Source organism: Lates calcarifer, linkage group LG23, assembly GCF_001640805.2.
Source record: "Lates calcarifer isolate ASB-BC8 linkage group LG23, TLL_Latcal_v3, whole genome shotgun sequence".
Classification (NCBI taxonomy): domain Eukaryota; kingdom Metazoa; phylum Chordata; class Actinopteri; family Centropomidae; genus Lates; species Lates calcarifer.
The window spans coordinates 4,854,451-4,868,780 of record NC_066855.1 but is presented as its reverse complement, the minus strand read 5'-3'; the positions used below and the strand labels follow the sequence as shown (position 1 = coordinate 4,868,780).

General features: G+C 43.4%; 1 protein-coding gene across 1 annotated transcript in view; it reads right to left on the bottom strand.

Annotated features, from left to right (window-relative positions):
- tanc2b (tetratricopeptide repeat, ankyrin repeat and coiled-coil containing 2b) overlaps nt 1-14,330 on the bottom strand; it is a 48,626-nt gene that overhangs the window by 23,998 nt on the left and 10,298 nt on the right. Inside the window, 3 exon segments of the mRNA XM_051066522.1 lie at nt 6,836-6,967; nt 12,535-12,783; nt 13,790-13,973. Of these exon segments, the coding sequence (XP_050922479.1) occupies nt 6,836-6,967; nt 12,535-12,783; nt 13,790-13,973 (565 nt within the window).

Below are 14,330 nucleotides of genomic sequence, written 5' to 3'. Positions count from 1 at the left end.
CCTGATTTCAAATGTGAGTCGCACGTGAATAAAACAAACATTTTTCTGGCAAGTGTATGTGTGTGTGTGTGTGTGCCACTTGACTAGGCCGCTTTGACTTGTAAAGCTCTAGCCAGCAAACAGGGCGACTGTGAGCAGAACGTGCTGCTTGATGCAACAAATGAAAATAAAAGTAACTTACGTGACTGGGATTGCCAGGCATGGGTGTTATTAGCGGAAGCTGAGACGAACAGCAAGCAAAAGACAGAGAGAAAGAGAGAGAGAGAGAGAAAGAATGACAGAGCGAAAGCAGAAACAGAGTAACGAGAGAGGGAAGAAAGAAAAGGCAGTGAGGACAGGAATGGCAGCAGTGTGTCAGAGCACAGGGCAAGGTGTAGCTCAATGAAAAAAAACAAAAAACAAAGAGGAAGCAGCAATAGCATCAGCACATTGTGATGTCAGAAATATGGGGAACCACCAGACTGGGGTCGATCAGTAATTGAAACCCTTTGAATCACATTGAACGTATTCCTCAGCGTGTCTGCAGGGGAGGTTGGGAAAGATTTGCACTTTTGGGAGAGTCTAATTGGTTCCATTGCGCCCGGGAAGATCAATCAATCCCCATAAAAGTAATTGAATCCAGTACTAGTCGTAAGTTGACCCAGGGATGGGAGACTCCGAACCTCAACTCCACAGTCTATTGTGTGCTAAAATTAGTCATAAATTCACATAAAAGCAATCTACCTGAGTACAAGACAAATCCCAAATGTGGAGCTAGTTACAGAAAACCACAAACAAACTGCAAAATTGCATGTTCACCTCTTTTCGTCTTTCTTTTGGTTCCCTTACTGAGGTTAAATCTGATCAGATTCTTGCAGCGAGCTGTGAGAAATCGCCGCTGGTCAGATGATAGCTGGTGCAGTAGTTCATTTCACACTCTGCAGCATACTAGCAATAAGCACTCTGTGAGTCTGAGCTGTAGGAATTATGTATCATACATTAGACTGGTAGGATAAGATGGTGAGAGTGTGCAGAATTTTTATGTGTTGGCACAAATGTCTTTCCTGCGCGCAGGTACGATACAGAAAAATAGATCAGAGGGTGCAGGGAGGGAGTGAGTGTTGCATTAGAGCTGTATGTCTTCTTGTAAATGACTCCAGTGTGCTGATTTTAGAGCAGGGCTTCATAACATAATGAGCTGATATTGCTCTTAATGTATTCTTTTACCACACATCATCCCAAAGTGCTGTTGCAAGCATGACTCTTTTCCAGGAATGCTAATTATAATAGCACAATGAGAAGAAATGCGATGATCACGCTGAGAATATCCTGACTTATACAATCAGCAGAAAGTACAAACAGATATACATGAAAGTAGGTGAAAAGCTGTTCTGGGTTTTAACTGAGCGCACAGCCAGCACTGCATTTTACTGCACTGAGCTCTGTGCCAGCTGCAGCCCAATGTAATAAAAGACATTTCATCCATATTCCCCGGTCAGATTATTTTAGTGCCAACTCAACAAACACACACACACATATAAACACACACAGTGAGAGAGAGACCGACTCCACTGTTATGTCTATAATTCCCAATCTGATGTAATATTCCTCCAGTTGGGTGTCATGTTGTGAAAGAATGGACCTGATGCAACTCTGGTGATGGGAAATGCAAAAAAAAAAAAACCTACCCGATGCCGCCATGTATAATACCACAAGCCGCTAAAACTAAGAGGCTAAATACCCAAAGCTACTCTGTTTTAAGTGGCACTAATTCAATTATCTTGAGGGCGACTGAATGCCAAACGTGCCTGTAAAGCTTCTTCCGTCCTCACGGAATTACTAAATACACACTTGCACTATTGGGCACCATCCTCCAAATGGCACAAACGATTACACCTCTTGTGCATTAAGTCGTGCAGCCACTACTGCTCCACTGTGTCAGGTATTCCAGGAAAACATGGTAGCCATGTTGTGAACGGGGGCTGAGGGAGTTGTTTCCAGGATGGTGAAAGCAAATGTGTGTGTGTGTGTGTGTGTGTGTGTGTGTGTGTGTGTGTGTGAGGGATGGATGGATGGCAGTTGCTCATAATCCTGCCCATAACACTCCCCCTCAGGCGACGTTGAGCAAGGTATCACTCCACCCTCCCCCTCCTGCCACCCCTCCCTCCTCTACCACCAACCCTCCATGGCCAGACGGAGCGAGAGTCTCAGACGTTTTAATTATTCACCAGGTGAGGATGACTCACGGTGGCTGAACAGCCTTGAGAAGGAGGAAGAAGAAGAGGAGGAGGAGGAGGAGGAGGAAGACGAGATGCAGAGGAGGAGAGGAGTACAGCATGGGAAGTGGAGGACGGGGGGGATGCGAAGAAAAGGGGAGGAGAAGAGGAGAGCGGAGTTGGCACAGAGGTGGAAGAAGAGAGGAAATGATGGGAGGAGGAGGAGAAACAGTCTAGATGATCAGTCTGGTCTCGCTGTGAGGGGACTGGGGAGTGCGGCGGTGGGTTATCTTAGGTCAGGTGAAAGACATTTCTTACGGCTGATGTGGGAGTTTGTGGATGTGTGAGTTTGTCCGAGGATTGTTTCTCTTTTTTGTTCCTTTTCTGCTGTCTGGCTTCTCAGACACGCAGTTAAAATTCCAGACATTTCTTCTAACACTGGATGTACAGCTACAGTATTCAACAGCAACAGGAGCTTACATAATTTCTGTTTTAAAAAATCTTATGTAATTTGCACAGTGGACTTAGAACATCATAATAAACCTGACTGTGCCTATGGCTAATACATTTGTTCTGGAAATATACGCTAATCTTGTGCCTGCAAAGTTTCATTTAACCTATACTATTATCTTACTGGGATACTATTTACTGACTTACAACAGAGAAAAGTTATGTCAATATGTTATATAAGGAGCAAAGCCTGCAACAAAACTCTAAGACAGACCTACATATTATACCTCAAACAATGAAAAGTTATTTATCAGATTAAGATAACAGGAAGCAGATTAAGGCACTAGTATCAAACAAAGAGAACAGTAGTACAGATGGAGACTAGATAATCACCTGAAACTTGTCACTGTTGTTTTGTTGCAAACATGTTTGTGCACCATCATCAAATCTCGACTGTTCTGCCTCGACGAAGACGGCAATAGGGGCCTTTTTTAGTCTGTGTTGGCTATAAATATGTGTTTACTATAAACCTATATACGTGCTTTATTTCTAATTAATGTAGATCTGCAGCATCCAACAATATTCAGAGGGCCGGTGTTGTTCTGCATTTTCCTATTGTCAAAGAAAAAAAAAGACCAACCAACAATAATCAGTTAGTTAGTCTGTCCTTCAATATTTTCACCTGTGATTTCCAAGTCCACTGGTTACTGCTGAAGGATGTGCAGTAAATCATTCAAAAAGAAATGGTCACAAATAAAGCCTGTAGTTTCATTAAAAAAATTGAAAAAATAAAAAAGCTCTATAATTTCCTAAAAACAGCTGGGCACTGTAGCTTTTCACAAACCTTGCTTAAACAGAGTAAATACTGCATTTTCAACTGTGGATTCACACACATTTTGCGTCTCTAGTGAGTATTTATGGCAGCAGGACAGTGCCGAGGTTCATCGACAAAAATGAAGTTCTAAACTCTATCTGGCTTTGGATACGCAGACAGTACTTGTTAGCAGGATCAATTCATTTTTGGTCTTGGAATTTTTATGAGATTTGTTGACAAAAAGAAAAATATTGCATATAAGCAGACTTATAATTTAAATGTCTAATCAATTACAGTGCTTGAATGAATTTCTATGACTTATTATTTATATTTCACCCCTGTCAGGGAGGATATATGGGAGTAATAAAACCCCCCTAGACTGGAAAATATTTTTAACAGCCAAAAGCTACAACCATCAGCTAACACAAGGCCTGTTTTGTATATGTGAGCAGAGGTAGAGAGACAGCGAGGGGAGGGAGGGAGGAGGGACAGAGAGCGACAAAGACAAAGAGAGGGAAAGTAAAGATAAACGAAGGAGAAAATGTGCCGGCAGTGTACAGTTATGTGAGAGAGTTTGCGGTGAATAGATAAGGTGGGTGGTAAATCTTAGAGGTAGGCAGGCAGGAGCACAAGAAGGTCCATTACAGTCTGACTCACTCTCCTCAAAACAGCAGCACACAGCCGGCATCAAAAGAGGCTTCGACCAAACCAACCAGGGAGAGAGAGAGAGAGAGAGAGAGAGAGAGAGGAGAGAGAGAGAGAGAGAGAGAGAGAGAGAGAGAGAGAGAGAGAGAGAGTATGCACCTATCAGCTGGTTACCACCTGACCAACACATAACCAGCAGTCTTCTCTAGCTCACCTGTAAATCTAATCACACAAGTCTCTCACCAACAAGCCTCCATCTATGACACACAATGAGGCTACCCATAATATGATAAATGCAAAAAACAGCTAATATATTACCTGATAATCCAAAATAATCATAAGCTACATCACATAATTGGTAATTATTGTCCATTTTTGAAAACAGATTCATCCATCTGTCATTTATTGTTATTTTTTTGTTAGGTTGATTGTTACCTACAGTACTTATCATTTAAAAGCATAAATGTCCTGGCAATCAGCAAATTACATTATGCAATATCTTGTGTGACACTGTACAATTTGGTGCAGAATGAAAGGCAATCAGTGCAGTTCATCCTCCTGAATATCTATAATGTATTTAATGGCAACACAGCCATTAGATATCGTGTGGACAATGCGCTGATAATGACGGTGGAGAGTGTCCACGATGGGAAAGCTTCTGGGGAGCGTGAATGTGGTCCATAAATTTGATTTTCATATTTGGTTGTGAAAAATCCCAAGTTCACAAAATCATGGCTCATCCCTCCCCTGAGGACACTAGCTATCTTGCTCAGGGACCATGTGATGTTGCAACCAACTACGTAACCAACTAATACTTTATTTGTTGATTCCCTACCTGAAAGTCTGTTACCTCAAATTTCAGGAATAAAGGCATTTGGAAGTTCATCGTCATATGATCTGCAGGGGAAAACCCCCATTCTTCAATTCACTCGCCTCCACGTCCTGTCTCCCTCAGTCTCATTTTCTGTCTCTCCTGGTGAAACAGCAGGAGCAGGGCACTCAGGGAGGCTCTGACACTGATCCGAGGAGGCAGGAAGCATGCTAAGACGCAGTCGGTTGGCTTGTAAACACACTTGGCTGCCCTTAGAGGAGGAAGGTTGAAACAAGTGGCTCTGGCAGTAACAGTGAAGCTTTGAGAGGAACTAGCCCTTGCCCACCCTCCTGTCTGTCTTTTCTCTCTTTCCCCGTGTTTATCTCCATCTCTCTCTCCCTACCTTTCTTCCTAACACTCTCTCACTCTGCATTTGTCTGCAGCTAGCTGCCCTCGGGCAGGGGAATCACATCGCGGCTCAGTCGAGCGCACTCTCAGCTAAGTGGGGTCTTAACAGGTGTTTAAAATACACAGGGACGCATATTTGTGTTCGCTTGGATGGCAGAGGGCTGCCATTACGGTGCTCATTACTGGCTAAGTGACAGAGGAAGAAGGGCGAAGGGACACATAATGTTGTGACATAAGGCCATTTGGCCATTTGGTGAGGAGGCTGAGGAGATTTGCTTGATCACGGAGGCACTTGCTGTGTGCTAGACTTGAACAGTGTGCAGTCAAGCGCATGCTGACTGTGAATGTTAAGCACTAAGACAAATTTTAGCCAAGCGGCGACACAACCTGACAAAACGCTCTTTGTGCGTTCCCTCTGTCTCTCTCACTCGTCTGGTTCACACACAAAAACACACACAAGGACACAACAGCTGACAACCTCCGGTGTCCACCACCAACAGCTCAGCATCATCACTGGTCTGATATGGACCATAGCTTATACAGTTCACTCAAGACATTTTGCGTCGGAAATGCACTGCAAACGTCAAATCAACCATCGCTGACTTTCATTTGAATTTTAAAAATAACTTGCTCGTCATGCAGCTTAGCCTTGCGCTGCTCAGCTGCTTTGTGTTGTTTGTGGATGAAACACAGAACAGTGTCCTATTGTTCTCTCCTGCACCGTGTCTGATGTGAAGCAACTGACTAATCATTGCCCAACCTGAGACAAAGCAGCACTTTGAAAACTCAAGTGAAAGTAAATGATGGTTGAATGCTTTGACTTCTGCAGTTCTTTTCACCTGCAAATGACTACACACAGGGTCACACTGAAGTCCTGTATGTCCACAGCCAGTATTTAGATTGAATTTATTATTTGTGGTATCCTGGTGACCTATAGTGCAGTCGAGGATCATTCTTGCATGTCATCCACCATAAAATACATTAGTCTATACTGACAATAAAAGTAGAGCCAGATAGGAAACAGGAAAGGTCCCGGTCTGAAACTGAACGAGGGGCACTATGCTAATCATATGGTATGTATCTTAACCACTAGGCTACCAGGACGCCCCTATCTGTTGATATTATAAGCTGTATCTTCTTCTTTATTATTCTACTACAACATGTCCTTTATATCTTGTGGTTTAAACAAGAGAATCACCTCTCTGTTATGTATTCATTTCTGTAATTGTGCAGATATATACACACTTATGCTAACATCAGTGACACAGAGACGTGGTCTGTCTCACGTGTAGCTCACATGGCAGAGACGCTGTGTCACACCACTCAGTGTGGGCAGCGTGGATGTACCTCACAGACTCAACAGCTTTCAGTGGGTATGAGATAAGGAGGAACTGTGGTTGTGTGTGTGTGTATGTATGTGTGTGTGTGTGTGTGTGTGTGGTGTGTGTGTGTGTGTGTGTGTGTGTGTGGTGTGTGTGTGCTCCGTTTAACTCCTGTTGCCTTCTTGCTCACCTCTCAGGTCCTGCCCGGAGCGACCCGGCCCGCAGGTGGTGCTCTGTCGGGGCATGCGCAGCGAGGTGCGTAATGGAGTGTGTCTCTGCTCATCCAGGTATGCCAGGTCCTCCAGGTGGGCTGAACTGGTAGCTGCAGTTGTGTGTTTATGTGTGTGACAGAGTGAGAGGAGAGAGAGAGAGGGAGACGGAGGGGAAACAAGGCAGGATGTTTCAAAAAAAGAGGACAAAAAAGAAAACCATTGTCAACATGTATGTACATTGAGAGACATGTACAGTAAACAAGGCCATAATACACACACACGCGCAAGAAGGTGGCAGCGATTGATGCCAGAGCCTGAGGCAGTTGTCAGGCTCCCGCTCTCATACGTGATAACTCCTACAGGATAGAGCAAGCCAGCCCTACATGGTTCTGTCCTAAAATTCCCTCCTCTCAGTGTCTGTCACGCGGCACGGAGGCAGATGCCATCCGACCCCTCTCAGGATTAATTAGCTCAGCAGACAAATGTCTTATTCATGGAGTGAGTGCCGTCTGACGCTGGCTGCTGAATGTTCACACCATGCTGTGTCTATGGGGCCAACGCGCAAAACCAGTGAATGTCGAATGAGATTAGACATCACCGTTGTGAGTAAGCAACGGACTTGATTCTCCATCACACCTGAACCTCGCAGTTCAGTCAGAGGTGAGGGGAAGCGAAAGGAATGAAACTCTTGTAAAGAATAAAGTCCAAGATAACAGTCTAAACCATCTGCAGAAGCAGGAATCATTTGGGTTATCTCTTATAAAACAAGGCCAACAAGTGCTTTGACAGGAAAGCAAAAGAATAAAGACACAAACTAGTATTTTGTTGGGTCTAGAAAAAACTATCTGGGCAATGTTATTTAAGGAATAATACTATTCTATTTCAACTTGGGTCTGATTTTCATAGCTTTTCCATCAGTTATGACAACACTTTACTCACTGTAGTCACTTCTGAGATCTGGGAAGACAGCAATGTCACCACTACAGAGTCCGATGGGGCAAGAAACACAAGCAGTCAGATAAACAGACAGATTTTAAACAAGCCAACCGTTACCTTTATTTGGAGGTAAAGCCCAAAGTGAGTGCGCCTGAAATGTCAGTAATAATGCCTCAAAGCTCGGGGAACCAGGAAGTCGGTCTGTAAACTGTGATAGATGTTTACAACAGTCAGTCTGGGTAATAATTATAATTTACAATTTGCCATCATTTTCTCTCCCAAATAAATCAGACTCTGAGGTTTGTTTAAGCGCTGTGTGATCTTCTGGCTGCTTGTGTTTCTTGCCCCATTTGACTAATGTGTTCCCAGATCTCAGCAATTACCTTGGAGAGTACAATGTTTTTATGGTCGACGGAGCTGACGGACAAAGCTGGGAAAAAGTAAAATACAAGTATAGTAATAAGCTGAGTATATTATTCACTATTAATAATTTAAGAAAAAAAAAGTATATATTTCTGGTAGTAAGGCCAAATCAAAATCTTTTCTTTAACACTATACCTGAAATACTCTGAGGTGCTGAGATCCCAAGTCAAAGTTATGGAGTTGGATGTGACGGGCAATGCATGCTTCTTCTCAGTGATATCCTCAGTCCAAAAAGTGAGGCACAATAATCCCCCCAAGAAGCAGGCACTGCCCTTGGTTCAAAGAGTAGCTCCTGTGTCGCTGGAGTTAAGCATAGTGTAGTACTAAGCATGTATCTCATTGCCCGTGTGTGTGTGATTGTCTGAGTCACCCCAGCCATGGACCCAAAAATGAGCCACATGGGTTTCCCAAAATGGAGGGAAAATGGCAGCTGAGAATGCTGGAGGCTTGGCCCTGATGGGAATGGGGGGTGCTGGTCATCCAACTGGGCTAAAAGTGGAGACAGTGGAGGCATTAATCTGCTGCTAAACCAAGGGAGAATGACTCAGGGCTACTGGGCTGAAAAGTTTCCTTTTCTTCTCTTCCCTTTCAGCTGTGTTTGAATGTGAGGACTCAAATCTGTGTGCTCATCATCTCTATCTGCAATGCAGCAGGCTGCTGGGGATCACATTCACAGTTCCTGTGCCAATGCGCTAAGACTGCACGCATAGTGAAGAGAAATAAAAAGGAAAGAAAACACAGTACGGGAGAAGGAGAGCGAGTGGACAGAGTAAGAAAAATAAAGTGAGACAAAGTCTAACTGTGCAGCAGAAAGCTCAGCTGCTTTGGGCAATGACAGCCACATCAGACACTTCCTGTTTTAAGGAGTGACTGATCCATGATCGCATGCGTGCACGCGCACACGGACACGCACGCACACACACACACACACACACAAAGACCAGCTGGGCTGCCGTCCAGAGCCAGTCACAGTATCAGCCGGGGAGCCGACTAGTCATCTCAGATATGAGGTGGATGCTGGTGCTCTAAACGCTTCAGCATTCTTCTCACATCTACCCGAGAGATAACCTGAGATAATAAATAATGGAGGTCCTGGTATTTAAACAATAATATTTCCGGGTATTACACCAAGTATATAAGCAGAGGCGGGACCAGGAACAAAAAGGAAATCAGGAAAAGATGATAGAAAAGGAAATCAATGACACTTGTCCGCCCCCCAAAGTGAAAAATATCATCTCAGGTGAGCAGTTATCTTAATTTAGTGAATTCAGAGACGACAGGGTGAAAATCTCAGAGTGTCTTTTATATCCTTTAAGTCTTTGTATGAGTAGAGAGGAATCCCACAATCCCCAGGCAGTTACATAAGCTGGTGCATATAGATCCTCCAACATTACAATATCTTAAAGGGTCAGTTTACCCAAATTACACCCTCCCTCACTATCAGTGGTATTTTGACATTTAGTAGTTCAAGTATTTGCAGAGGCTGAGATATCAGTGTCTGATATTTGTAATACAATGGAGGAGTACTGAACTTCTCTGCCACAGAAAGGGTCCCTACGAAAGCTATTAAAAGAGAGATTTATGGATTATCCACTGTACAAAGTGCTGGAAAGACAGGTTTTCTCATAACAGTGAACATCGTAAAATCCAGATTTTCTGTTTATCTGTGTCAGGAGCAAAACACTCAGATGGATATCTCAAAACCTAGACAAATAAAACCATAACTGTTTACATAGCTAGACACGACTAGAATTTTGTTTTTTATTTGGGCGAAACAACCCTTTAAACGCAGCCAGTTTACAGCTCAGTACTGATGGTTGTGTTTGGAGTTGGCCTGGCTCATAATGTAATCACATCTCAACCAAGTGTTAATGCAATCTGTGTAGCATGACCATATGCTTAATAAAAAAAACTGCCCTGTGAGTAAAAACCTCTGCCTCTGACTGCAAGCGTCAGCAACCCCAGGAAAAACTATAAATTTTCCCCTGCAAAAAGTGATTAAACGGCTTATAAGTCAGGATACCTACTCAATATTACTTTTTAAGTCATCTTCCACGATTTCCCTAACTTAAACATTACATACATCTCTGGAGTACCCCTTTCTATTTCCATTTTTTAGGGATAATAGAACTATATAAGCCAGGTGAGCCTCTGCTCTTCTTGTACTTACTTGTTCACAATTTTTCACTGAATAAAAAAAATCTAATTCCTGATGGGCAATAAAGATTCATTTTTAAATTCTAGCACTATGAAGGCAGAGAGAAAAGAAATACTCTGTCTTGGTTACTGCTTCCTCCATATCCATCTTCAGCTCTACCAACGCACTGCCTTCATTAGGTAATAGAGTAGCCCCCCTCCCTGCTCGTTTTCCTCCCCAGTCGCCTTCTGCTCTCGCTCCATATCTTTCTCCCTCTCCCTCTCTCCCTCTCTCTCTCTCTCTCTCTGCACATCAAAGTGAGTCTCTCTGTCACTCTGGGGGATAGAAACGGTTAATGCCTGGGGCTTTGATGTTCCACTGCTGTGTGAGCCCAGCCAATCCTCAGCCTGTGCTTGCCTCCCATCCCTACATCATCTAATAATTCTTTGTGGAGGAGAGAGAGAGAGAGAGAGAGAGATTATGAAACTCTCTTTCACTCCTCTTCCACATATATCCATCTCCTTCTACTCAATATGGAATTCCTGTTCCTGACAAATACAAATACTGTCAGAAAAATCATCTTTTTCTTTTCTTTTTTTTGTAAATCGTTCTCTTGCTGCCTCTCCCTCTCCCTCTTTATTTTATTTTTTGCATCATCTGCAGCTTATAGTATGTCTTTCTCCAGCTCACTCACTCTCCTTTGAAGGTCTGGGTATTGAGGGGCGGAGATGAGATCGAGGGTGAGTCTCTAAACCCGGCAGAGTCGCTGCGCTGCCAGACAGCAGTGTCAAACAGAAGAACATGACCAGCATAAAGAGAGGGTCGTAGCTGCAGCGACGGGCCTTGTCTGGCATATTACAGTGTTTAGTGAAATATATATGCACGACTACAGTATGTGCACACACACTTTTTTCCAGTGGGAGTGGGAGAAGTGCATAATAGAGCTCATCGTCTGTAACAGCCTCTCTGATGATGAGAACAATAATACAATCAGGCCCATTAGGACTGCCTCAGTGTTATGAAACTGACATTTTTCCTGATATATTTACTGTTACTTTTGGGAGCGTTTTTGAGGCAGCTGCGGCCTACAATAACAAACACACATCAATGAGACCTCTGTCAGCAATACAAATGCCAGCTTTCCTATGTGATATTCTTCCAGCCGCAGTACGTTCTTCTGCTGAAGCTGTTTTTTTCCCCCCCAGACTGTATTATTCTGCTCTGTGGTTTTCATAGTTTAACAAAATACCACCGCGGATTTGCAGCTACCCCCAAAATTTCAACATAACCCCATGAAATTTAGAAAACAAGAGCTGTTTCCTCAGTAAATAATTAAAAACATGCTATAAAAAATTACAACAAACTGAATCAAATCAAACCACAACTGAGCTCTTTCCGAGACCACTTTCAGATTTTAGGAAGTTTAAGCTGATTTATCCCAGATTTGCAGGAGAAAATGTGGTCTGGAGCTTTGGGATCTGTGCTAATGTTTGTTCACAGAATATCCGGTAATATGAGCAGTTTGCAGATTAAATGTTTGCCTCCTGACATCCTAATAATTTACAAAAATATGCGATATTTGTAGGTAGAAATCTGAACGGTTATATCACTGCTAATCGCAAATGGGAGACAAGGAAAGGAGGGGGATTTTAATGTAGTGTCTGGAATGAAACAAAAGGGTACATGGGTTCTTTTGCCTCTCAGCATCTAAAAATAATCTATCAGCCTTATATGGCACACTTGTTGGTTCTTGCCCATAAACATTTTAACCCTGCAAAAGTCACTGTGCGTGAGGTTCGACTTGCTCTTCCAAAATACAAATATATTCCTCTGCTCTTTCCAAAAGTGTTTCATTGTTGCATTTGTGATCACGAGAGTAACACAAACGGACACAGTAGAATTCAAAGGGAGGGATCACAGTTCATCTGGGAAGAAAACAGGCAAGGAGAGAAAGCTTGAAAGGAGTGAAGAGGGAGCACTAAAGGAGTCAGAAATAGGGTGTAACATGACTGAACACGAGCAGTTCAATCCAATTTTGCCAGAAAAAGTACTCCATCTTGGCAGAATTTGTATACTGCATGCCCATGCACTGGAAAATAACCTTATTCCTGGCTCCCCAGACAAACTGTTGCATCCTTTTCTACTTTCGTGGGAGAGGGAGGGAGAGAGGAAGGGACTCACCAGCCACAGAGTTAGGGCGGGGCATGAGGTACAGAGGGATGGAGTGGGCAGAGTGGGAGGACATGCTCTCCAGGTTGCGCTCAGGGATTTTGTTGAGGCTGTAGGTGGAGGCTGTCATGTTTTCATCCACCCTGTACAGGAACGAATCCATGCCTGATTTCTGGGACTGCCACAGTTTGAGGTTCGCCCGGGAGCCCTCGCCGTATTTGCCGCCTCGCTCCATGTTCTCGGAATAGCTGGTCAGAGTGGCTGCAACAGAAAGAACGACACCGTCTTTATACACAACCGTAACACTGAACTCTCCTCCCATCACCTTACCCAACCCATCTGCTTTTACACCCTGTTTACTGTCATTCTGGATCAGTCTGGGGTTTGTTGATGTGCTGCTTCCCTCATCAAACTGCAGGCGTTCACCATTGTTGCCAGGAAACAATGAATGCACCTGTCTTTGACATAACGCGAAGAGCTTCATTTCAGTGAGCATCTTATCTCTCCTGTTCTTTCGCTAACAATCTGGGAAAGCCGCAGCTGATGTCAACATGACATGAGCACTTGAGTCATCTTCCATTGGGGGTACAGACTACTTGAAACTGATCACAGACCTAGTGGAGTGGAGTCAGGTACGGTTTTTGGTTCTCACCCAGGTTTGAAAAAAACTAATTTAAAAAAAGAAAAAAAACATTTAGCTTCACAATTATAGACACAAGATTTCAACTAAACAATGGCTCTCAGGTGTGGTCCGACTGACTGTCACACACTTTTATCCGTCAGGAATCCCAGACTTTGGAGCTGCCTGCTTAAGCAGGTTGACCACTTAGTGATTAAGATTTGTAAGCATGAATACAGGGTTCAAATGATGTAAATTAGATATGATAAAGTTAACATATTATTAAAAACACCTAAAAGTGTCATGTTCTTCAAGGCAGTTTGTGTCTGGTGATAGTCCTTTATCTTCCTTATTGTTAACAAATCACATGAAAAACCAACAAGCAACTGATCTCACTAACAGAAATTCACTGGAGCACCAAATGTGTATTAATCAGCGGCTGAACACAGTCCCCTGCGAATAAAATGTTTACTCCTGTTTGAGTAATGTTTGCTAAAAACAACAGTGGGTGCCACAGAGTCAGAAAGCATTGAGAAATGGAGTAAAACACTGCAGCTTTTGGTCTTTTCAGGAGAGATAACACCAGTCTTATCCTTTACAACTCTGTATCTTTACACGAAAGCATTCTTGGGTGTGTGCAGATCTCACCGATAATCCCGCTGTCCCTGCTCTCCAGTGTTGAGGTGGGACTGGTGACAGAACCGTAGGCACAGTCCTTGTTGCCGGCCTGGCCAGGCATGGCCGGGGGGAGGGTGGAGCAGGGGCTGCCTGCAGGGGGGGAGGCAGTGCTGCTGGTCAGGGTGGAGCACGGGCTGATCCTCTGGTTCTGGCCCTGGGACGGACAGACAGAAAGACAGACAGACAACTGATTTTTAAAAGCTTTGTTTGGTTCCAGCAGCTCAATTAGTACACATGGGTATAAATGGCAAAGTACAATGTTTGAACTTTTAATGTCTGAGTCATACACAAAGGAAAATGTCACTTCAATATTGCTTTTTTCAAAAGCTCAGCCCCCCTGCTGCCTTCACCACATGTACTCAGTCTTTCTTAGGACTGCATCACCCCCCCCACACACACACACACAAACCCCATAATCATCATAATATCTAATAATTTGTGGCATTTTTATGAAATACATATTTCAAAGAGCTTCACATATTAGACAACGCTATACAGCTTAAGAAAAACA